General features: G+C 48.6%; 1 protein-coding gene across 3 annotated transcripts; it reads right to left on the reverse strand.

Moving 5' to 3' along the window:
* Positions 1-829: 829 nt before the first annotated feature.
* On the reverse strand, positions 830-23238 carry FBXO27 (F-box protein 27). Of its 3 annotated transcripts, none has more exons than XM_055369328.2 (6): positions 22730-23238; positions 21908-22291; positions 21214-21325; positions 21034-21129; positions 16870-17005; positions 14016-15549 (listed from the first exon to the last, which is right to left on the reverse strand). In XM_055369328.2, exons 2-6 carry the CDS (start codon positions 22269-22271, stop codon positions 15406-15408), a joined length of 852 nt encoding a protein of 283 aa, XP_055225303.1. In that variant the 5' UTR covers positions 22272-22291; positions 22730-23238; the 3' UTR covers positions 14016-15405. The 3 variants fall into 3 exon arrangements, with proteins under 3 accessions (XP_055225304.1, XP_055225303.1, XP_018869880.1); XM_019014335.3 differs by lacking the exon at positions 22730-23238 and adding an exon at positions 22547-22695; XM_055369329.2 differs by lacking the exons at positions 14016-15549; positions 22730-23238 and adding an exon at positions 830-2696 and having other exon boundaries at positions 21908-22513.
* Between the last annotated feature and the right edge of the window lie 255 nt (positions 23239-23493).

Raw genomic sequence — 23493 nt, forward strand, 5'->3', positions numbered from 1 at the left:
TGTTTTTGCCTTTTTGTTACAAAATCAGTATGTCTCATTCGGTCATTATAACTTTAGATTTTTTTTCCATTTTTACGGAGGTAAAATTCATACAATATATAAATCACTATTTTAGCCATTTAAAAATGTATATAATTCAGTGGTTTTTGGTACATTCACAATGTTGTACAACCATCACCACCATCTAGTTCCCAAATCACCCCAAACAAACCGTGTACCTGTGAGCAGTCACTCTCCATCCTCCCTCCTCCTCCCTGGCAACCGCTAATCTATTTCCTGTCTCGACAGATTTTCCGATTCTGGGCAATTCATATAAATGGATTCATAAAATATGTGGCCTTCTTTCATTTAGCATGTTTTCAAGGTTCATCCATATTGGAGCATATATCAGTATTTCATTCCTTTTTTGTACGTTTGTTTTGAGACAGAGTCTCGCTCCATCGCCCAGGCTGGAGTGCAGTGGGGTGATCCTGGCTCACAACCTCCGCCTCCCAAGTTCAAGCAATTCTCCTGCCTCAGCCTCCTGAGTAGCTGGGATTACAGGCACCCGCCACCATGCCCAGCTAATTTTTTGTATTTTTAGTAGAGACGGGGTTTCACCATATTAGCCAGGCTGGTCTCGAACTCCTGACCTCAAGTGATCTGCCCTCCTTGGCCTCCTAAAATGTTGGGATTACAGGCGTGAGCCTCCACGCCCAGCCTATTCCTTTTTATGATGGAATAATTTCCCATTGTATGGATGGACCACTTTTGGTTTATCCATTCATCAGTTGAAGGACATTTGCTTGTTTCCACTCTTTGTCTCTTACGAATAATGCAGTTATGAACATTTGTGTATAAGATTTTATTTGAACACTTGCTTTAAATCCTCTTGGGTATATATGTAGGAGTGGAATTGCTGTGTCATACAGTAGAATTCTACGTTTAGCTTTTTGAAGAAATGACAAACGGCTTTCTAAAGCAGCTGCGCCGTTTTACATTCCCATCAGCAACGTGTGAGGGTTGTAATTTCTCCATATCATCACCAACACTTGCTGTTTTCTTCTTTTTTTCTTTTTGCTCATATTCATCCTACTGGGTAGGAAGTGGTATTTTACTGTGGCTTTGATCTGCATCTCCCTAAGGATTAATGCTGTTGAACATCTTTTCATGTACTTACCGAACACTGGTATATCTTCTTTGGAAAAATACCTATTCAAGTCCTTTGCCCATTTGAAAACTGAGTTGCTTATCTTTTATTGTTGAGTTGTAAGAGTTCTTTATATATTTTGGATACTAGACCCTTATCAGATATATAATTTGCAAAACATTCTCTCCCAGTCTGTGGGTTGTCTTTTCATTATTTGGTTGTGTCCTCTGATGCACAAAAGTTGTGGGGTTTTTTTTTGTTGTTGTTGTTTGTTTGTTTTTGAGACAGAGTCTCACTCTGTCCCTCAGGCTGGAGTGCAGTGGCGTGATCTCAGCTCATTGCAACCTGCGTCCCCCGGGTTCAAGTGATTCTCAGGCCTCAGCCTCCCAAGTAGCTGGGATTATAGGCAGCCACCACCACTCCTGGTTAATTTTTATATTTTTAGTAGAGGCGGGGTTTCACCATGTTGGCCAGACTTGTCTCGAACTCCTGGGCTCAAGTGATCCTCCTGCCTCAGCCTCCCAAAGTGCTGGGATTAGAGGTGTGAGCCACTGCACCCAGCTTAAAAATTTTAAATTTTGATGAGGTTAAATTTACTTTTTTTTTCCTATTGTTGCTTGTGCTTTTAGTGTTATCTAAAAATCAATTACCAAATCAAGATCATAAAGAGGTATCCCTGTATTCTTCTAAGAACACTAAGAGCTAACTCTTAGTGTTTGAGGCACTTTGACTTAATTTCTGTAGATGGTGTGAGATAGGGGCCCAGTTGCACTCCTTTGGATGTCGTTATCCGGCACCATTTGTTGAAAATATGATTCTTTCCCCCACTGAATGGTTTTGGCACTGTTGTTGAAAATCAATTGATCATCGAGGTATGAGTTTATTTCTGGACTCTCGATTCTATTCCATTGATTTATGTCTCTCCTTATGAGGTAGGAGGTGGGACTTGACTCCAGAGGCAGGGCTCGGACACTGGACCAAATTGAGGACTAGCTGAAACAGGGCTGGGGTGGAATGAGCTTTCCGTAAGACACGCTCATCAGTGTGCCATGTCAGTTTACCGCTGCCATCGCAACACCAGGGGGTTATCCCCCCTCTCTTCCATGGCATTGACTCGATGACCCAAAAGTTATTACCCATTCCCTAGAAACTTTTGCACAAATCGCCCCTTAATCTGCATGTGTTTAAAGTAGATATAAATGACTGCAAAACTGCCCTGAGCTGCTAGTCTCTGCCTACAGCCCTGCTGTGCAGGAGTAATCAGAGTTGTAACAGGGCTGGAGCTATAACACTGCCCCTTCAATAAAGCTGTTTTCTTCTACCATTGGCTTGGCCTTGAATTCTTTCCTGGGCGAAGCCAAGAACCTCATGGGCTAAGTCTCACTTTGGGGCTCACTTGTCCAACATCACTTATGCGAGGACCACAGTGTTCTGATTACTGTAGCTTTGTAGTAAGTTTTGAAACTGGAAAGTGTGAATCCTCCAACTTTGTTCTTTTTCAAGATTGTTTTGGCTATTTGGAACCTCTTGCAATTCCATGTGAATTTTGAGATCAGCTTGTCCATTTCTGCAAAAAAAAAAATGGCTCTTAAAATTTTGACAAGTGGCTGGGTGCAGTGGCTCACGCCAGTAATTCCAGCACTTTGGGAGGCTGAGGCGGGTGGACCACCCGAGGTCAGGAGTTTGAGACCACCCTGGGCAACATGGTGAAACTAAAAATACAAAACATTAGCCGGGCATGGTGTCACCCGCCTGTAATCCCAGCTACCTGAAGGTGGAGGCATGAGAGTTGCTTGAACCTGGGAGGCGGAGGTTGCAGTGAGCTGGGACTGTGCCACTGGACTCCACCCTGGGCAACAGAGCGAAACTCTCTCTCTCAAAAAATTTTTTTTTGATAGGCATTGCAACTGAATCTGTAGATCAATTTAGGGAGTATTGTCATCTTAAAAATATAAAGTCTTCCAGTTGATGAACATGGGGTATCTATTTAGCTCTTATTTAATTTCTTTCAGCAATATTGTAGCTTTCAGTGTGAAAGTAGAATTGTTTTCTTAATTTCATTTTCAGATTGGCATTGCTACTGTATTGAAATACAACTAATTTTCTTTTCTTATTTTTCGCAGAGATTGGGGGGGGGGTCTCCCTTTGTTGCCCCGGCTGATCTTGAACTCTTGGCCTCAAGCAATCCTCCCACCTCGCCTCCCAAAGTGTTGAGAATTATAGGCATAAGCCACTATGCTGAGCCCTGATTTTCTTTTCTTTTCTTTTCTTTTTTTTTGAGACGGAGTCTCGCTCTGCCATCCCAGGCTGGAGTACAGTGACACAATCTCGGCTCACTGCAAGCTCCACCTCCCCGGTTCATGCCATTCTCCTGCCTCAGCCTCCTGAGTAGCTGGGACTACAGGTGCCCACCACCATGCCCGGCTAATTTTTTGTATTTTTTTTTTTTAGTAAGGATGCGGTTTCACCATGTTAGCCAGGATGGTCTCAATCTCCTGACCTTGTGATCCGCCTGTCTCGGCCTCCCAAAGTACTGGGATTACAGGTGTGAGCCACCACGCCCGTCCGAGCCCTGATTTTCAATATTGATTTGTATCCCAAAAATGTCCTGAATTTATTAACTTTTTTTTTTTTTTTTGAGACAGTTTCGCTCTTGTTGCCCAGGCTGGAGTGCAATGGCGCGATCTTTGCTCACTGCAACCTTAGCCTCCCGGGTTCAAGCAATTCTCCTGCCTCAGCCTTCCGAGTAGCTGCGATTACAGGCATGGGCCACCACGCCCGACCCATTTTGTATTTTTAATAGAGATGGGGTTTCTCCATGTTGACCAGGCTGGTCTCAAACTCCCGACCTCAGGAGATCCACCCACCTCGGCCTCCCAAAGTGTTGGGATTACAGGCGTGAGCCACCACGCCCAGCCTCATTTTCAAATTCTCATCTAAATGTTTCATCCAGAAGGGCTGGATACAAAAGGGATGGAAGCATTTCACAGAAGAAACATTTTTATACAAGTTGACTAGAAAGACACATCACATCCAGGAATTGGTCAGGATGAAATTCTAAATTTTCTTCTTCTTCTTCTTCTTCTTCTTCTTTTGTTTGTTACCAGCTTATATATCAAGAAAAGAAGAGGGGCACGATGACTCATGCCTGTAATCCTAGCACTTTGGGAGGCCGAGGAGGCCGGATCACCTGAGGTTGGGAGTTTGAGACCAGCCTGGCCAACAGAGTGAAACCCCGACTCTACTAAAAAAATACAAAAATTAGCCAGACGTGGAGGCGCGGGCCTGTAGTCCTAGGTACTTGGGAGGCTGAGGCAGGACAGTTGCTTGAACCTGGGAGGTAGAGGTTGCAGTGAGTCAAGATGGCGCTACTGCACTCCAGCCTGGGCAACAGAGTGAGACCCTGTCTCAAAACAAACAAACAAACAAACAAACAGAAATCCTACATTTTCAAAATGGTTTTCTACAACCTCTTTCCCGATCATCATCCAATGAACTTCCTGCAAAAGCTCAATCCCTTTCTGGGGACCGCTGCATCAGTAATCAAACTGCCTTCCTAAGGTGTGTGTTGTAGCAGGAGAGAAGTGGGGAAGTAGAGTCAGGCTACAGGCCACAGTTGCAACCTACAACTAATCCAGAAAGTTGAGCACAAGGCAACAGAAATGAGGCGTCTCCCAAGTGTCCAACCTGTCAGAAGCAGCCAGAGGGGTCACAGTCCCTGAGAGGTGCCCTCCTTGAACTTACAGCTTTTGGCAGGAATCACAGGTTAGAAATACATTCGATGGCCAGGCACGGTGGCTCACACCTGTAATCCCAGCACATTGGGAGGCCAAAGTGGGTGGATTGCTTGAGTCCAGGAGTTTGAGACCAGCCTGGGCAACGTGGCAAAACCCCATCTCTACAAAAAAATAAAAAACATTAGTTGAATGTGGTGGTGTGCCCTTGTGGTCTCAGCTACTCGGGAAGCTGAGGCAGGAGGATGGCTTGAGCCTGGGAGGCAGAGGTTGCAGTGAGCCATGATCACACCACTACACTCCAGCCTGGGTGACAGAGCAAGACTCTGTCTCAAAAAAAAAAAAAAAAAAAAGGCTTAGTGTGGTGGCTCATGCCTGTAATCCCAGCACTTTGGGAGGCCAAGGCGGGCAGATCACTTGAGCCCAGGAGTTTGAGACCAATCTGGGCAACAAAGCAAGACCTCATCTTAAAAAAAAAGTATTAGCCAGGTGTGGTGGCATGTGCCTGTAGTCCCAGCTACTTGGGAGGCTGAGGCAGGAGGCTCGCTTGAGCCCAGGAGTTTTAGGCTGCAGTGAGCCATGGTCTGATCATGCTACTGCACTTCAGCCTGGGCAACAGAGTGAGACCCTGTCTCTAAAAGCGATCTATCAAGCCATGAAAAGACCTGGAGGAACCTTAACTACATATCACTAAGTAAGAGACCAATTAGATAAGGATACATACTGCATGATTCCATCAATATGACATTCTGGAAAAGGCAAAACTATGGAGTCAATATAAAAATCAGTGGTCGGCCAGGCGAGGTGGCTCACGCCTATAATCCCAGCACTTTGGGAGGCTCAGGCGGGTAGATCGTTTGAGGTCAGGTGTTCAAGACCAGCCTGGCTACATGGTAAAACCCCGTCTCAACTAAAAATACAAAAAAATTAGCCAGACATGGTAGCAGTCACCTGTAATCTCAGCTACTTGGGAGGCTGAGGTGGGAGCATCTCTCGAACCCAGGAGGCGGAGGTTGCAGTGAGCCAAGATCATGCCACTGCACTCTAGCCTGGGTGACAGAGCGAGACTCCATCTCAAAACAAATACAAAACGAAACAAAAAGACCAGTGGTCATCTGGGGTTGAGGGAGGGAGGAGTGAATTGGTAGAGCACAGAGGACTTTTAGGGCAGTGAAACTAGTCTGTGTGATACCACAATGGTAGATACATGTCGTTACACATTTGTCCAAATCCAGAGAATGCACAACACCAAGTGTGACCCTAATGCAAACTATGGACTTTGGGTGATAAGGATGTGTCAACATAGGTTCATTGATTATAACATGTACCACTCTGGTGGGGGATGTTGATAGCGGGAAGGGTGTGTGTGTGTGTGCGTGAGGGGCTGGGGGAAACAGGGGATATAGGAGAACTCTGTACTTTCTGCTCAATTTTGCTGTGAACCTAAAACTGCTCTAAAAATAAAGTCTAGGCTGGGCGCGGTGGCTCACGCCTGTAATCCTAGCACTTTGGGAGGCTGAAGTGAGATAACTTGAACTCAGGAGTTCGAGACCAGCCTGGGCAACATAGTGAGACCTTGTCTCTAATTTGAAAAAAAAAAACAAAACCCAAAAACCAAGAAAACAAAAATTAGCTGGGTGTGGTGGCACACGCACCTGTAATTCCAACTACTCAAGAAGCTGAGGTGGGAGGATTGCTTGAGTCTAGGAGGTCAAGGATGCAGTGAGATGAGATTGCACTGTTGTACTCTAGCCTGGGCAACAGAGTGAGAACGTCTCAAAAAAAAAAAAGTATATTAAATAAACGAAACTTTTTCAGACATACAAAAAATATGCACACCAGGCTGCCTCATCAGCTGCCTTTAAGGGTCCAGCATTTGATTTTAACAAGGGCTTATTAGCAAACTAGAAAGTGTTTTTTAAAAGTCTAAAAGTAGCTGGGTGTGGTGGCATGTGCCTGTAGTCCCAGCTACTCAGAAGGCTGAAGCAGGAGGATCATTTGAGCCCAGGAGGTCGAGGCTGCAGTGAGCCATGATCGCGCCACTGCACTCCAGCCTGGGTGAGAGTGTGAGATCCTGCCTCAAAAAATAACTTTTTGCTTTAAAGTGAAACTCCAAAAGTTTATTTCCATCCAGAGATTGCGTCGCTCTTTTTACTGCTTCTTACTTTCTCCAAAGGCTCCAGTAAGCCAAAATCATGGCAGAAATCATCGTTTACAGACACTGTACTTGTTCTGTTTCCAATACTCAGAGAATTTAAATTCCAATCCTCCCATTGTTGGCAAAAAGCAAGGGATTTGTTTTATACACACACAATGATTTTTGCAGCTTTCCCTAATCCAGATGATCCTCATAGTGTATAGTGCAAGCATAAACATTTTACATTGATTTTAAAAAATCATACGTTTAGGCCAGGTGTAGTAGCTCACGCCTGTAATCCCAGCACTTTGGGAGGCCGAGGAGGGTGGATCACCTGAGGTCAGGAGTTTGAGACCAGCACAGCCAACATAGTGAAACCCTGTCTCAACTAAAAATACAAAAAATTAGCTGGGCATGGTGGCGCGTGCCTGTAATGCCACTTACTTTGGAGGCTGAGAATCACTTGAACCTGGGAGGTGGAGGTTACAGTGACCTGAGATTGAGCCACTGCACTCCAGCCTGGGCAACAGCGAGACTGTCTCAAAAAAAAAAAAAAAATCATACATCTAGATGAAACAGTCACAAAATACAGAGGAGCTTTTCACATTTCTCCCTTTTTTTTTCTCATTGCAAACCTACTCAAATGTCTATCAATAAATTCAACACTTAATAGTTGGAATAGAAGGCAGGGTTGCTGCAACCTGTGGGCTGAAGAAATGGGTAGAATCTACAGTCAGCCTTTGGTATCCATGGGATTGGTTCCAGAAACTCCCACGGATCCCAAAATCCACAGATACTCAAGTCCTTATATAAAATGCAGTGATATTTGCATATAACCTCCACACATCCTCCCATATACTTTATTTATTAATTATTATTTTTTCGTGATGGAGTTTCACTCTTGATGCTCAGGTTGGAGTGCAATGGTGTGATCTCGCTCGCTGCAACCTCCACCTCCCGGGTTCAAGCTATCCTCCTGCCTCAGCCTCCCAGGTAACTGGGCTTACAGGTGCCCGCCACCATGCCCAGCTAATTTTTTGTATTTTTAGTAGAGATGGGGTTTCACCATGTTGGCCAAAACTTACACACATAAACACAGACTTTGCATGGTACCATTTGCAGTTGAGACAAATGTAAATCAATGCAAAGAGGCTGTGTGAAATCATAATTGCACGAAATTAACTGAAGTAATACTGTACTACTGTAATAATTTCATAGCCACCTCCTGTTGTTATTGCAGTGAGCTGAAGTGTTGTATCAGCTTAAACACCATATGATGCTAATCATCTCCAGGAGTTCGTTTCTCCAGTAAATTGCATCGCGCAGTAAACAGTGATATCTTCCGGTTCTCGTTCATTTTTCATCTTGTTGAGTGCAATATCGTAAACCCTGAATAACACCACAGGACCCATACAAAGTGCCACTGATGAAACTGACAGTGCTCCCAAGAAGTAGACAAGTCATGACATTACGAGAGAGTTGATTTGCTTGATATGTACCATAGACTGAGGTCTGCAGCTGCAGTTGCCTGACATTTCAAGATGAATTCAGCGTTGAGGAGCATTGTAAAAAAAAGAAAATGAAATTCCCGAAGTGGTCACACTTATGCCGGCAGGCAGGAAATCCTTGCACTTTTTGTGAAATACCTTTTTATCTCATACTGAAAATGCAAAGCCAGGTGTGATGGCTCACGCCTGGAATCCCAGCACTTTGGGAGGCTGAGGTGGGTGGATCACTTGAGGCCAGGAGTTCGAGACCAGCCTGGCCAACGTGGCGAAACCCTGTCTCTACCAAAAATACGAAAATGAACTGGGCATGGTGGTGGGTGCCTGTAATCCCAGCTACTTGGGAGGCTGAGACACAAGAATCACTTGAACCCGGGAGGCGGAGGTTGCAGTGAGCCCAGATCATGCCACTGCACTCTAGCCTGGGTGACAGAGCAAGACTCTATCACAAAAAAAAAAAAAAAAAGAAAGAAAATGCAGTTTTTCTGTGGGTGCAGAATTGCTGTAAGAAAGGCATACCTGCCGGGCACGGTGGCTCACGCCTGTAATCCCAGCACTTTGGGAGACCAAGGTGGGCGGTCGCGAAGTCAGGAGATCGAGACCATCCTGGCTAACATGGTGAAACCCCGTCTCTACTAAAAATACAAAAAAATTAGCTGGGCATGTTGGTGGGCACCTGTAGTCCCAGCTACTCGGGAGGCTGAGGCAAGAGAATGGCGTGAACCCAGGAGGCGGAGCTTGTGGTGAGCCAAGATCGTGCCATTGCACTCCAGCCTGGGCAACAGAGTGAGACTCTGTCTCAAAAAAAAAAAAAAAGAAAGACATACCTATAGACTCTAATATAATTCTAGAAAAGTGTAGCCATTATATGACAACTTAAAGCTAAAGGAAGGTGAGGGACATAAATCTGGAGAGTTTAATGCCAGCAAAGGATGGTTTGATAATTTTAAAGAGTTTGGCTGAAAAAAATATCAAGGTAACAGGAGAGGTGGCTTCTACCGACCAAAAGGTAGCAGATGGGTTCCCAGGTGCCATGAGAAAATCATTGAGGAGAAAAGTTATCTGCCTAAAGAGGGTTTTTTGTTTGTTTGTTTTGTTTGTTTGTTTTTGAGACAGAGCCTTGCTCTGTTGCCCAGGCTGGAGTGCAGTGGCTCCATCTCAGCTCACTGCAACCTCCGCCTCCTGGGTTCAAGCGATTCTACTGCCTCAGCCTCCTGAGTAGCTGGGATTACAGGTACCCGCCACCATACCCAGCTAATTTTTTGTATTTTTAGTAGAGATGGGATTTCACCATGTTGGCCAGGCTGATCTCAAACTCCTGACCTCAAGCGATTCTCCCCACTTGGCCTCCCAAAGTGCTGGGATTATAGGCAGGAGCCACACCTCGCCTGGTCATGAAGAGGTTTTTTTTTTTTTTTTGAGACGGAGTCTCGCTCTGTCGCCCAGGCTGGAGTGCAGTGGCGCGATCTCGGCTCACTGTAAGCTCCGCCTCCCGGGTTCACGCCATTCTCCTGCCTCAGCCTCCCGCGTAGCTGGGACTACAGGGAAGAGGTTTGTAATGCAGATTAAAGTGCCCTATTCTGGGAAAAAATGCCTCAAAGGACATTTATTAGTAAGGAAGAGAAGCGAGCACTTAAGGCAGGTAGGGATACGCTGACTCTACTGTTGCGTGCAAATGGTGTCAGATTTATGATGAGGCTGCCCTTACATAGAAAACTGCTAACCTCCAAGCCTTGAAAGATAAAGCTGCCAGTCTTTCAGTTGTACAACAAGAAGGCCTGGACAACAAGAACCCTTCTTCTGGATTGGTTCCCCCGACGCTTTGTCCTTGAAGTTAGGAAGTTCCTTGCCAGTTAGTTACTTTGATATTAGACAGTGTCCCTGGTCACCAAGAACCCCGCGAATGCAACAATGAAGGTGCCAAAGTGGTCTCATTGCCCCCAAACACAGCATCTCTAATTCAGCCTCTAGATCAGGGGGTCATAAGGACCTTTAAGGCTCATTACACACTGTGGAAAGGACTGTCAACACTATGGAAGAAAAGCCTGATGTAGAGAACATTAGAAAAGTCTGGAAGGGTGACACCACTGAAGAGGCCATCCTTGTTAGAGAAAGGCTACAAATGCCATTGAGCCAAAATAATAAATTCCTGCAGGAGAAAACTGTGTCTATATGTTGTACATGACCTCACAGGATTTATAACAGAGCCAATCAAGGAAATCATTAAAGAGATTGTGGATATGGCAAAAAAAAAAAAAAAAAAAAAAAAAGGTAGGGGGTGCAGGGTTTCAAGCTATGGATCTCGGGGAAATTCAAGAGCTAATAGATACCACACCAGAGGAATTAACAGAAGATTTTTTTTTTTCCCCTGAGATGGAGTCTCGCTCTGTCACCCAAGCTGGAGTGCGGTAGCAAAATCTCGGCTCACTGCAACCTCCGCCTCCCGGGTTCAAGCGATTCTCCTGCCTCAGCCTCCTGAGTAGCAGGGATTACAGGCACCCGCCACCACGCCCAGCTAATTTTTGTAATTTCAGAGACAGGGTTTCGCCATGTTGGCCAGGCTGGTCTCGAACTCCTGACCTCAGGTGATCCACCCCCATCCCAAAGTGCTGGGATTACAGATGTGAGCCACCGTGCCTGGCCAGAAGATGTTAACTGAAGATGTTTTTGACTTCTTTCACAACATGGACCCCTCTGTGATATAGGAACTGACACTAAAGCAAACCGTGGAAGAAGTTTTGGTGCCATATAGAAACATTTTTAGAGAAATGAAAAAGCAAAAAGTCAGACAGAAACTATGATGTATTTCTGTAAAGTACCTGCCTGTCCTGCCTCCCCCTCCACCTCCATCACCTCCTCCACTTTTGCCACCTCTAAGACAGCAAGACCAGCCCTCCTGTTCCTCCGCCTCTTCAGCCTACTCATTGTGAAGATAACAAGGATGAAGACTTTTATGATGATCACCTCCACTTACTGAACAGTAAATGTACTTTCTCTTCCTTATAATTTGCTTAACAACATTTTCTTTTCTTTAGCTTACTTTATTGTAAGAATACAGTATATAATAAAATAACATACAAAATATGTGTTAATTGACCATTTATGTTATCAGCGAGGCTTCTGGTCAACAGTAGGCTATTAGTAGTTAAGTTTTGGGGGAATCAAAAGTTATACTCAGATTTTTTTTTTTGAGATGGAGTCTTGCTGTGTTGCCCAGGCTGGAGTGCAGCGGTGCAATCTCGGCTCACTGCAACCTCTGCCTCCTGGGTTCAAGCGATTCTCCTGCCTCAGCCTCCCGAGTAGCTGGGATTACAGTTATCTGCCACCACGCCCAGCTAATTTTTGTATTTTTAGTAGAGACGGGGTTTCACCATGTTGGCCAGGCTGGTCTTGAACTCCTGACCTTGTGATCCACCTGCCTCAGCCTCCCAAAGTGCTGGGATTACAGGTGTGAGCCACCACATCCGGCTATCCTCAGATTTTTAACAGCAAGGAAGGTCAGCACCCCAACCGTCACGTTGTTCATGGGTCAACTATATAATATTTGCACATCACTTCATTCTCATGGATTCAACATGGTACTTGGCATGGGGCAAATTCAAGTTTTTACTTTTTGAAACTTTGTGGAAGCTTTTTTCCCCAAATATTTTCTATTTTTTTTTTTTTGAGACAGGGTCTCACTCTGTCTCCTAGGCTGGAGTGCTGTGGTCTCAATATCCGGGGCTCCAGTGATCCTCCCACCTCAGCCTGTCAAGTAGCTGAGACTACAGGCACACGCCCCCCATCACACCCAGCTAATTTTTAAATTTTTTTGTAGAGATGGGTCTCACTATGTTGCCTAGGCTGGTCTTGAACTCCTGGGCTCAAGCAATTCTCCTGCCTAGGCTTCCTACAGTGTTGGGATTATAGGCGTGAGCCACCACATCCAGTCTTTCCCGAATATTGTCTTTTGTTTGAGACAGAGTTTTGCTCTGTCACCCAGGCTGGAGTGCAGTGGTGTGATCTTGGCTCACTGCAATCTCTGCCTCCCAGGTTCAGGTGATCCTCCCACCTCACGCTCCTGAGTAGCTGGGACTACAGACGTGTGCCTCCATGCCTGGCTAATTTTTTTGTTTGTCTGTTTTTGAGACAAAGTCTCTGTTGCCCAGGCTGGAGTTCAGGGGAGCGATCTTGGATCACTGCAACCTCTGCCTCCTGGGTTCAAGCGATTCTCCTGCCTCAGACTCCCAGACAGCTGGGATTACAGGCACCTGCTGCCACGCCTGGCTAATTTGCATTTTTATTTTATTTATTTATTTTTTGAGACAGAGTTTTGCTCTTGTTGCCCTGGCTGGATAGCAATGGTGCGATCTTGGCTTACGGCAACCTCTGCCTCCCAGGTTCAAGCAATTCTCCTGCCTCAGCCTCCCAAGTAGCTGGGATTACAGGTGCCCACCACCATGCCTGGCTAATTTTTTTTTAGTATTTTTAGTAGAGATGGGGTTTCACCATATTGGCCAGGCTGGTCTCGAACTCATGACCTCTGGTGATCCATCTGCCTCAGCCTCCCAAAGTGCTGAGATTACAGGTGTGAGCCACCATGCCCAGCAATTTTTGTATTTTTAGTAGAGATGGGGTTTCACCATGTTGGCTAGCCTGGTCTCGAACTGACCTCAAGTGATCCACCTGCCGCGGTCCCCCAGAGTACTGGGATTACAGGCGTGAGGCACCAGGCCCAGCCTCCCGAATATTTCCAATCCAATTTCCAATCCGTGGTTGAATCCACAGATGCAGAAGCCAGCCACATGGAGGGCCAACTGTGTATGTTTATCTTATTCTTTTTTTCCCATCTGGCTTATCGAAAGCTTTGAGCTGGCCGGCAATAGATTTAATCTCTTTTACTCCCAGTTGGAGGAGAGAGCACCTATAAACTGTTTACTGTCTTTGACCCACCAAAAACTCATTTTGGGAAAGTCTTGGCCCTTTCTCTTGCAGCCTACAGAAGAGAGGGAAAAAAGCCAAAGGTGTCACTTGGGCCATGCTTTTCTTCCTCATTGTAGCCAGCACTCACCAAAATCAGCCAGGGGATCCAGGGAGTCAGCTCTCCAGAGGCTGGACCTATTGTCTTTTTTTTTTTAATTTGAGACGGAGTCTCGCTCTTTCGCCCAGGATGGAGCGCAGTGATGCGATCCTGGCTCACTGCAACCTCCACCTCCCGGATTCAAACGATTCTCCTGCCTCAGCCTCCCAAGTAACTGGGATTACAGGCGCGTGCCACCATGCCTGGCTAATTTTTTGTATTTTTAGTAGAGACAGGGTTTCACCATGTTGGCCAGGCTGGTCTTGAACTCCTGACCTCAAGTGATCCGCCCACCTCGGCCTCCCAAAGTGCTGGGATTATAGGTGTGAGCCACTGCGCCCGGCCTCAGCTGGTGTTTGCTTTCGTACAGTTTTCCCTCCTCAACTGGGACTACTTATGATTCTCAACCAAGGCAGTAACTCTGCATTTCTATTAAAAAGATCTGAAGTGGTTCTGGCAAAATAAGAAATTTATTACATATGAATGGCAGATACATGCTGCTGATATATTATTCTTACTGTTTGAAAAAAAGTCAAAACGAAAAATAATGTTATTTTAATTTTAAATACCACACAATTACAGGTCCTTGAGGATCAGGGTTGGGCTCAGGGAATTACCTCGTTTTTTCAGAGAAATCAGAGCGGGCAGAACCATCTCCAAATTCTTTTTTTTTTTTGAGACAGGGTCTCGCTCTGTCACCCAGGCTGGAGTGCAGTGGTATGATCATGGCTCACTATAGCCTCAACCTGGGCACAAATGATCCTCCCACCTCAGCCTCCCAAGTAGCTTGGACTACAGGTGTGTACTACCACACCTGGCTAACTTTTGTATTTTTTGTAGAGATGGGGGTCTTACTACATTGCCCAGGCTGGTCTTGAACTCTGGGGCTCAACTGATCCTCCCACCTTGGCCTCCCAAAGTGCAGGGATTACAGGTGTGAGCCACCCTGCCTGATCCAAACTTTTTCTTTTTGAGACGGAGTCTCGCTGTGTTGCCCAGGCTGGAGTGCAGTGGCATGATCTTGGTTCACTGCAGCCTCTGCCTCCCAGGCTCAAGCAATTCTCCTGCTTAGCCTCCCGAGTAGCTGGAATTACAGGCGCACACCACCAAGCCCAGCTAATTTTTTGGATTTTTAGTAGAGACGGGGTTTCACCATGTTGGCCAGGCTGGTCTTGAACTCCTGACCTCAGGTGATCCGCCTGCCTCAGCCTCCCAAAGTGCTGGGATTACAGGCATGAGCCACTGTGCCTGGCCCAAACTTTTTTTTTGTAACGTAGACTTTCAGCTGCATGACCTGGTCCCAGCCCTGTAGCTCGGAAGCCCCAGGAGGTGAGGTTCACACCCTTAGGGCTGGAACTCTCTGAGCCCTAAGGATGAGATTCTAAGTTCAGAGATGAGTTGAGGGCTTCCCTGAAGGGACCAAGGAAGTCCCTGTGGCAGAAACTATAGGAGACAAGAGGTCAGTGGTGCGGAGGGGAGGGGATGGTACAGAGGGGCCTGGGGCTGGATCGGAGGGTTTTGGTTGGGAGGAGAAGAGAGGGGAGGGCAAGAATTCTTCTCCAGGATGGGCGTTCCCCCATGCTCACTTGTGGGTTTCCCCTCAGTAGAGTAGGGCCCCCCCCCAAAGCAGCAGCTGCAGTAGGTAGATAAGATGGAAGAAGCTTCTTCTGGTAGTTTCTAGAACCTGAAGACAGGGCCCGTCAGGGCCTTTGATTGGACCCAGGAATTCCCAGTATGCCAGGGAGGTACAAGTGCTTGGTTGGTTAATGAGGGGTCCCAGCCAATGGTCCCAGGCCCTGGAAGGCACAGTCAGGCTGTCTTGCAAGAAGGGTAGTGCTGGACTAGGACAGACGGACTCGCACGATCACACTGGAGTTGGTCACACGGGCTCCATAGTGGCCAGCCCAGAACTGTGTGTCCTGGCCCCGGTGTTCGAAAGACACAAAGCGGACGCCCATCTTGATGTTGGAGAACACGTGGGTGACCTGTAGGCAGAGGAGGGGCTCAGCTCCATTGTGCCACAGCCTCCCCTCCAAAGCTGAGGTTGGGGCCTTCTGGAAGATGGTTATTTTCCAAGGATGGCTATAAAATCTCCCAATGGGCCACATGTTCTTCTAGAATCTTATAGAATCTTCCACTCCCTCATTAAAAAGTAGAATCTGGTCGGGTGCGGTATGGCTCGTGCCTGTAATCCCAGCACTTTGGGAGGCCGAGGCAGGTGGATCGCTTGAGGCCAGGAGTTCGAGACCAGTCTGGCCAACATGGTGAAACCCTGTCTCTACTAAAAATACAAAAAAAATTAGCTGGGCGTGGTGGCATGTGCCTGTAGTCCCATCTACTCGGGAGGCTGAGGCAGGAGAATCACTTGAACCTGGCAGGCGAAGGTTGCAGTGAGCAGAGATCATGCTACTACACTCCAGCCTGGATGATGGAGTGAGACTCTGCCTCAAAAAAAAAAAAAAAGTAGAATCTAACTCCCTTCCCCATGAATCAAGGTGGGTTTGCTTGTCACCAAGAATGTGGTGAAAATGATGCTCAGTGACTTTGGCCAAGTGACTTTTTAAGGCTAGGTCAGAAAAAGCAAGGCAGCTTCTACTGTTTCTCTGGAACCCTCCACCCTGAGCAACCACATGAGCATTCTGACTGCCTAGGAGCCGCCATGGTGTGAGGAAGCCCAAAGGAGCCCAAGCAGAGAGATCCCATGGAGAAGCTCTGACAGTAAATGAAGAAAGAGATGTTTGGCCAGCCACCAACAGCTACACACACACCACCCACCACCCTGGCCTGCAGCTCCAGGCATCATCAGAATGTCACTGTCTGAACGCTGAAAGACAGGAGCCAGAACTGCCCAGGTGAGCCCTCCTGAAATTACTGACTCACAGAAATCACGAGAGGTAGTCAAATGACTGTCATTAATTTTTTTTTTTTTAGACAGAGTCTCGCCCTGTCACCCAGGCTGGAGTGCAATGGCGCGATCTTGGCTCACTGCAACTTCTGCCTCCCAGATTCAAACGATTGCCTGCCTCAGCTTCCCGAGTAGCTGGGATTACAGGCATGTGCCACCACGCCCAGCTAATTTTTGTATTTTTAGTAGAGATGGGGTTTCACCATGTTGGCCAGGCTGGTCTTGAACTCCTGACCTTGTGATCCGCCTGCCTTGGCCTCCCAAAGTGCTGGGATTACAGGTGTGAGCCACCGCACCCAGCCAGACTGTCACTTATTTTAAGCCACTAAGTTTTGGGGTGATTTATTTCGTAGCAATAGGTCCCCAGCGTCCTTTCCCCAAACCCCCATAGGAGACTCACGTGAAGGCAGGCATTGTTGTTCCACTGCGGGATGGGATCAGGCACAGCAGAGAATTTATCCAGAACAGTCTGGTTGGCGTCTAGAAGTTGGACGAGGAGTCTGTACATACAGCCGCTGTCGTGTCGGGCTCCCCACCTGTGGGAGGAGGGAGGCCATGAAGGCTGGACCTGCCACCCCATCTCTTTGGGTGTCTGCCTACCTTGTCCTGCCTTGTCCGAATGCCCTTCCCATATGTGCAAATCCAGTTCCTCTAAAGAGACTCCTGGGAGGTGATCTCTGGACCCTTGGAATGTTGTGTCAGACAGGAGTGTCTTTGATGGGGACCTAGGTGGTACTGGATAATCTACCAATACGATTTAGGGCAGGGGCCAGCCACACTCATATAAATAGTCTCAGTGGGGAGTCTCCGGAAAGACCCACAATGTGACTTTTGGTGGGGGCTGGGAGTCGGGGAACGTCAGTTGACCTGGAGGCTGAGATTAACCACGTGGGCAATCAATCAATCCATCAGGCCTTGTGATGAACCCAAGAAACACTCTGGACACCGAGGCTCAAGTGAACTCCCTTGGTCAACAAAATTCCATGCATCTTGTCACACATCAGTGCCAGCATGGTAACATGTCCTGATGCCATGGGAGAAGGACAACAGAAGCTCTGTGTTTGATCTTTTCCCTGGATGCTGCTCTATGCCCTCCTTTTCTTGGCTGATTTTAATCTGTATCTTTTCCCTGTAATAAACCAGAAGTGTGTAGTAGCTTTCTGTGAGTTCGTCCAATGAATTATTGAATTGTGAAGGTGGTTTTGGAAGTCCTCCAAACTTGTAGTTGGTAAAGATGTAGAGATGGGGTTTTGCCATGTGACCCAGGCTGGTCTTGAACTCCTGGACTCAGGCGATCTTCCTGCCTCCGCCTCCCAAAGTGTTGGGACTATAGGCGTGAGCCACCATGCCCAGTCAGATTTTGTTTTTAATTATTACTCATCAAACTACATAACATATTTGTGTTGTTGTGACATATCATGTCAGAAGTGAGGATGGTCTTAGGGATTCCATCCCCGAACTTTGTAGCGAGCTCTAAACTTCTCACAAATATTGATGCCTGTCCGGGCAAGGTGGCTCACGCCTGTAATCCCAACACTTTGGGAGGCCGAGGTGGGTGGATCACTTGAGGTTAGGAGTTCGAGACCAGCCTGGCCAACATGGTGAAACCTTGTCTCTACTAAAAATACAAAAATTAGCCAGGTGTGGTGGCAGGTGCCTGTAATCCCAGCTACGAGGCAGGAGAATCGCTGGAACCCAGGAGGCAGAGGTTGCAGTGAGCTGAGATCGCGCCATTGCACTCCAGCCTGGGCGATAGAGGGAGACCCTGTCTCAAAAACAAAAAACAAACAAATATTGGTGCCTGGCTCTCACCCTCAGATGCTCAGATTTAATGGGTATGAATGGTGCCTGGGCATTTTATGTTTTAAAAGCTACCTTTATGAGGTGCGGCAAAATTTGGGAGCCACTGATTATCACAATCAAATAGTACCCCACTGATCAAAACAACACAAATATGTTACATAGTTTGATAAGTAATAACAAAAAATAAAATCTGGCCAGCCGTGGTGGCTCACACCTGTAATCCCAGCACTTTGGGAGGCAGAGGTGGAAGGACTGCTTGAATCCAGGAGTTCAAGGCCAGCCTGGGTGACATGGCAAAACCCCGTCTCTACAGAAAATATGGCTGGGCATGGTGGCTCACACCTGTAATCCCAGGACTTTGGGAGGCAGAGGCGGGCAGATCACCTGAGGTCAGGAGTTCGAGGCAGGCCTGGCCAACATGGCCAAACCCCGTCTCTACTAAAAATACAAAAATTAGCCAGGCGTGGTGGTACACACCTGCGATCTGAGCTACTGGGGAGGCTGAGGCAGGAGAATCACTTGAATCCAGAAGGCAGAGGTTGCAGTAAGCTGAGATTGTGCCATTGCACTCCAGCCTGGGTGACAAGTGAAACTTTGTCTCAAAAAAACAAAAAATTCAAAAATTATCCAGGCATGTAAAATTAGCCAATATGCACCTGTAGTCCCAATTACTCAGGAGGCTGAGGTGGGAGGATTGCTTGAGGCTAGGTCGTGGAGATTGCAGTGAGCCGAGATCACGCCACTGCACTCCAGCCTGGGTAAAAGAGCAAGACTCTGTCTCTAAAAAAAAAAAAAAAATCTTATTGGAGATGTATCTCTTAATGAGATGGAGTTGGGGAATAGGGTTATGGTGCCTTGATTAAGAGTGAATTTGCTGGCCAGGCACAGTGGCTTATGCCTGTAATCCCGGCACTTTAATAGGCTGAGGTGGGCAGATCACCTGAGGTCAGCAGTTCAAGACCAGCCTGGGCAACATGGTGAAACCCCATCTCTACTAAAAATACAAAAATTAGCCAGGTGTGGTGGTGCACACCTGTAATCCCAGCTACTCGGGAGGCTGAGGCAGGAGAATCACTTGAACCTGGGAGGCAGAGGTTGCAGTGAGCTGAGATTACACCATTGCACTCTAGCCTGGGCTACCGAGTGAGACTCTGTCTCAAAAGAAAGAAAAAAAAAAGTGAATTTGCTAAGGCCCCAAATTTCCAACGGCCACTTTGCCTGGCTCCCTAGTAGTCCTTACATCTGGGGACAACACCTTAGTGAGGGGCTTTTTTCCTATAAAACTAGAGAAGGGGGACACTGAGAAAGAGATTGGGGAAGGAGAATCATATGATACTTCCCACACAGATGTAACCTATAGCAGATTAATTGTGTAATAGGGGGCTCATGGCTGTAGTGGACCTGGAATTTGATTCCCATAAAACCATCTGGGTCATAAACCCCCTGGAAAGTCTTCATGCACCCCAGTTTCAAGACCATCACTACAGAGGACAAGCTCTGGAGTCAGAATCTGACTCTGGGCCTTATGCCAGGTTCTGCCAAGCCCAAGCTGTATGACCAGACCAGGGCAAGTCATCTCCCCTTTCCTTTTTTTTTTTTTTGATGGAGTCTCGCTCTGTTGCCCAGGCTGGAGTGCAGTGGTGCCATCTCAGCTCACTGCAACCTCCACTTCCCGGGTTCAAGCGATTCTCCTGCCTCAGCCTCTCGAGTAGCTGGGACTACAGAAACGTACCACCACGCCCAGCTAATTTTTTATATTTTTAGTAGAGATGGGTTTTGCCATGTTGGCCAGGCTGGTCTCGAACTCCTGACCTCAAGAGATCTGCCCACCTCGGCCTCCCAGCGTGCTGGGATTACAGGCGTGAGCCACCGCGCCGAGCCTGCCATCTCCCCTTTCCCAACCTCTCAATTTCCTGAGAAGCTCTGAATAATCTGAGGGCTTGAAATACACCTTCCCACAGGATCAAGGTTCAAAAAGGGTGCTCACATAAAGTACTTGCTATGTGTTTGCCATATAATAATTGTCTTTGCAAGAGCCCTATCTTGTAAACAGGGGAAACAGAGGTATGCTGTGACTTGCCCAAGGCTACAAAGCCACAGAGCTAGGGTTTGAATCCGGGAGGTCTGGCTCCAGAACCTAAGCTCTTGGCTAACTATGCTGTTTTCTCCTCCTAAGGCAAGCAGCATCTCATTCATTCACAGACAAGACTGAGCTGGGCCAAAGGTCTCTGTACTGGATCTCATCTTCTGTTTTCCAATCCACATCCTTTTGGGCATGAGCAGAAAGTGTGTACTCTGCTAATTACTAGAACTGTGAGTGTGTTTGTCACTTCACCTCCCTGAACTTTAGTTTCTTTTCTTTTTTTTTCCAGGACTGAGTCTCACTCTGTCATCCAGGCTGGAGTGCAGTGGTACAACCTCCGCCTCCTGGGTTCAAGTGATTCTCCTGCCTCAGCCTCCCAAGTATGTGGGACTACAGGTGTGCACTACCAGGCCCGGCTAATTTTTTTTTGTATTTTTAGTAGAGACGAGGTTTTGCCATGCTGGTTGGGCTGGTCTCGAACTCCTGACCTCAAGTGATCTGCCTGCCTCGACCCCCCGAAGTGCTGGGATTATAGGTGTGAGCCACCATGGCTGGCCTGAACTTCAGATTTTTTATCTGTAAGGAGGGGTTAGGAGGCCTAAATTAAGTCACCCATAAAAAGGCCATGTCACATGCAGTCAGTGCTTAGCAAGGGGCTATTTTAATCGTCACACTCACCAGTCAGAGACACAAATCTCAATCCTGCCACTATCCAGCAGTTCTGGCCACAGACCCTCCTCCTCTAGGTCCAAGACCTGCTTCTTGCAACACCAGCTGGGAATGCAGGAGACAGGGTAATGAGAACAGGCAGGCCTTTCTCAACAAGGGGCCGGACCTTTGGATAGCAGGGGCATTCACCTGAATGAAGTCACGAAGCACGTCTGAGAAGGGGCCCCAGGCACGGTTGTCCTGTTTTCCTCCACCACCCAGCCGTCCCCACCGTGCTGCACCATCCACTTTCGGAGGCCTTCTGTGAAATAAAAAAGGCTTGTGCCCAAGTTCCAGTCGCCCGCCTGTTGGTTCCTAGTGAGACCCCGCCCCTAGCCCCTCCCACGTGCTCACAGTGCAGCTCACTCACCTGACCCTTCCCACCGAGGCCCCGCCCCCTTCCCCTCCCACCAGCTCAGGGCAAAGCCCCGCTCCTCTGGCCCTTCTCACTGATTTGCAGCAAAGCCCTGCCCCTCCAACCCCTCTCTCGGGCTCCCAGAACTGCCCCACTCCCACCCCTCCCACAGGCAACCGGTGAAGCCCTGCCCAGCCAGCCCTGCACCCTGCGTGCCAATGCTGCCTCGTCCCTCCGACACCTCCCACCGGCTCCCAATGCTGCCCCGCCCCTCCGACACCTCCCACCGGCTCCCAATGCTGCCCCGCCCCTCCGACACCTCACACCGGCTCCCAACGCTGCCCCGCCTCTCCGACTCCTCCCACCGGTCCCACTGCGGCCCTGCCCCTGCGGCCCCTCGTACCGGTCCCAGTGCGGCCCCGCCCCTCCGGCCCCGCTACCGCTCCCACTGTGGCCCGGCATCCTGGACTTCCTCTTCCGAGATCCCACCTTGGCCGCAGGGGTTGCGAATAAGGTTGCGTCCGATGGGTCTGCGCGCGCAGAAGCGGCCCAGGGGGCAAGGCCTGGCGTTACGGGCGGGAGACTGGCAGCTGCGGGCGAGGTGCAGCAGCGCGCGGCCGGTGGCGCCGTGGTCGCGGGCCAGGATCAGCAGCCACAGGGCCTGGCCGTCCACCAGGGCTCGCCAGCCCCGGCACACTTGGCGGCAGCGCCCGAGCAGCGTGCGCGGGGGGACGTGGCTCAGCACCACCAGAAGCAGCTCCGGGGGTAGTTGGCTCAGGTCCAGCGCCTCTTCGGGTTCCGGCTCCGGCGCGGGGACCCGGGCGGCCCGGCCCCTGGAGACCGAGGCGCCCATGGTCCCCCCGCCAGGCCCGGCTGTGGCCGCGGGAGAGGAAGGGTCAAGGCGTCAGGGACCAGCAGCCTCCGCGGCGCGCAGCCTCTGCCTGCCCTGATTCTGCCAGCCGCACCCCTATCTTCACCATCCCTGGGCCCCGTCCCCAAGTCCCCATCCCCCAGCCCGTCCTTGATAGCCCCGATATCCCGGAGACCCCGCGGTCTGTGTGTATGCCCCGAATTGCATGCAATCAGCCCCCCTCGGCGGCCGCACCGACACCCCACCCCAAGTCCTACCCCGGGGCCTGGCGGCGCTCCTCGCCGGGATGCCCTAGCTGTGCCGCAAGCTCCCCACGCCCCTCTGCGTCCTTTTTACTCGCCGGCCCCTCCCCTCTTACTAGCCAGCTTCACCCACCCCTGCATCCTCCTTCTTACTCGCCAGCCCCTCCCGCCTGCTCCCTCCCCCTCTCCAAACCCAACCTGCTTCCCGCGACGGGGCCAGGTGCAGCCAGGAGCCAGGGTCTGCCGCTCACAGCCGTCCCCTCCAGCCGGCCTCCAGCCGGCCCCTTGAAGTGTCCCTAATTCGTTAGTAGCAATGAGACGTCTGGCTCTGAGCAACCATTGTTATTTTGGTCAGGCTTCTGAGTGGGAGGCCTCGTATCCGTTAACGTGTTAAAAAATTTCCATCACCTTTAAGGTCGGGCATGGTTATCTTCATTTCACAGGAGAAAACAGGCTCCGGCTGCTAAAAATTAATGCAACCAATAGTAACACCAGCCAACTTTTATGGACGGTTTTACTGCCAGCCAGGGTGGCAACCCCATGAAGTAGGTGCTGTTATGCCCTTTACTTCACAGGTGAAAAAACTGAGACCAGCAGAGGCCAAGTGGCTTGTCTATGATCACCAGCTAGTAGGGATTTGAATCCAGCCAGCCTAGCTCCGGAATTCCTCATTTTAACCTCTAGATCAGCTCTGTCCAATAAAAATACAATTGTGGCTGGGTGCGGTGACTCATGCCTGTAATCCGAGCACTTTGGGAGGCCAAGGCAGGCGGATCGCTTGAGGTCAGAAGTTCGAGACCAGCCTGGCCAACATGGTGAAACCCCAACTCTACTAAAAATACCAAAAAAAAAAAAAAAAAAAAAAATAGGTGGGCGTGGTGGTGTGCACTTGTAGTCCCAGCTACTCAGGAGGCTAAGGCAGAAGAATCACTTGAACCCAGGAGGCACAGGTTGCAGTGAGC

Source organism: Gorilla gorilla, chromosome 20 (assembly GCF_029281585.2).
Source record: "Gorilla gorilla gorilla isolate KB3781 chromosome 20, NHGRI_mGorGor1-v2.1_pri, whole genome shotgun sequence".
NCBI classification, from domain to species: domain Eukaryota; kingdom Metazoa; phylum Chordata; class Mammalia; order Primates; family Hominidae; genus Gorilla; species Gorilla gorilla.

What these genes read in the sequence shown, in the direction of transcription:
- FBXO27 (XM_055369328.2), bottom strand. Translation starts at nt 22,271, where the DNA reads ATGGGCGCCTCGGTCTCCAGGGGCCGGGCCGCCCGGGTCCCCGCGCCG. An exon ending in GAGATTTGTGTCTCTGACTG is followed by an intron (nt 17,006 to 21,033) that starts GTGAGTGTGACG and finishes CTCCTCCCACAG; the next exon opens with GTGGGGAGCCCGACACGACA. An exon ending in ACAACAATGCCTGCCTTCAC is followed by an intron (nt 15,550 to 16,869) that starts GTGAGTCTCCTA and finishes CTCTGCCTACAG; the next exon opens with GTCACCCACGTGTTCTCCAA.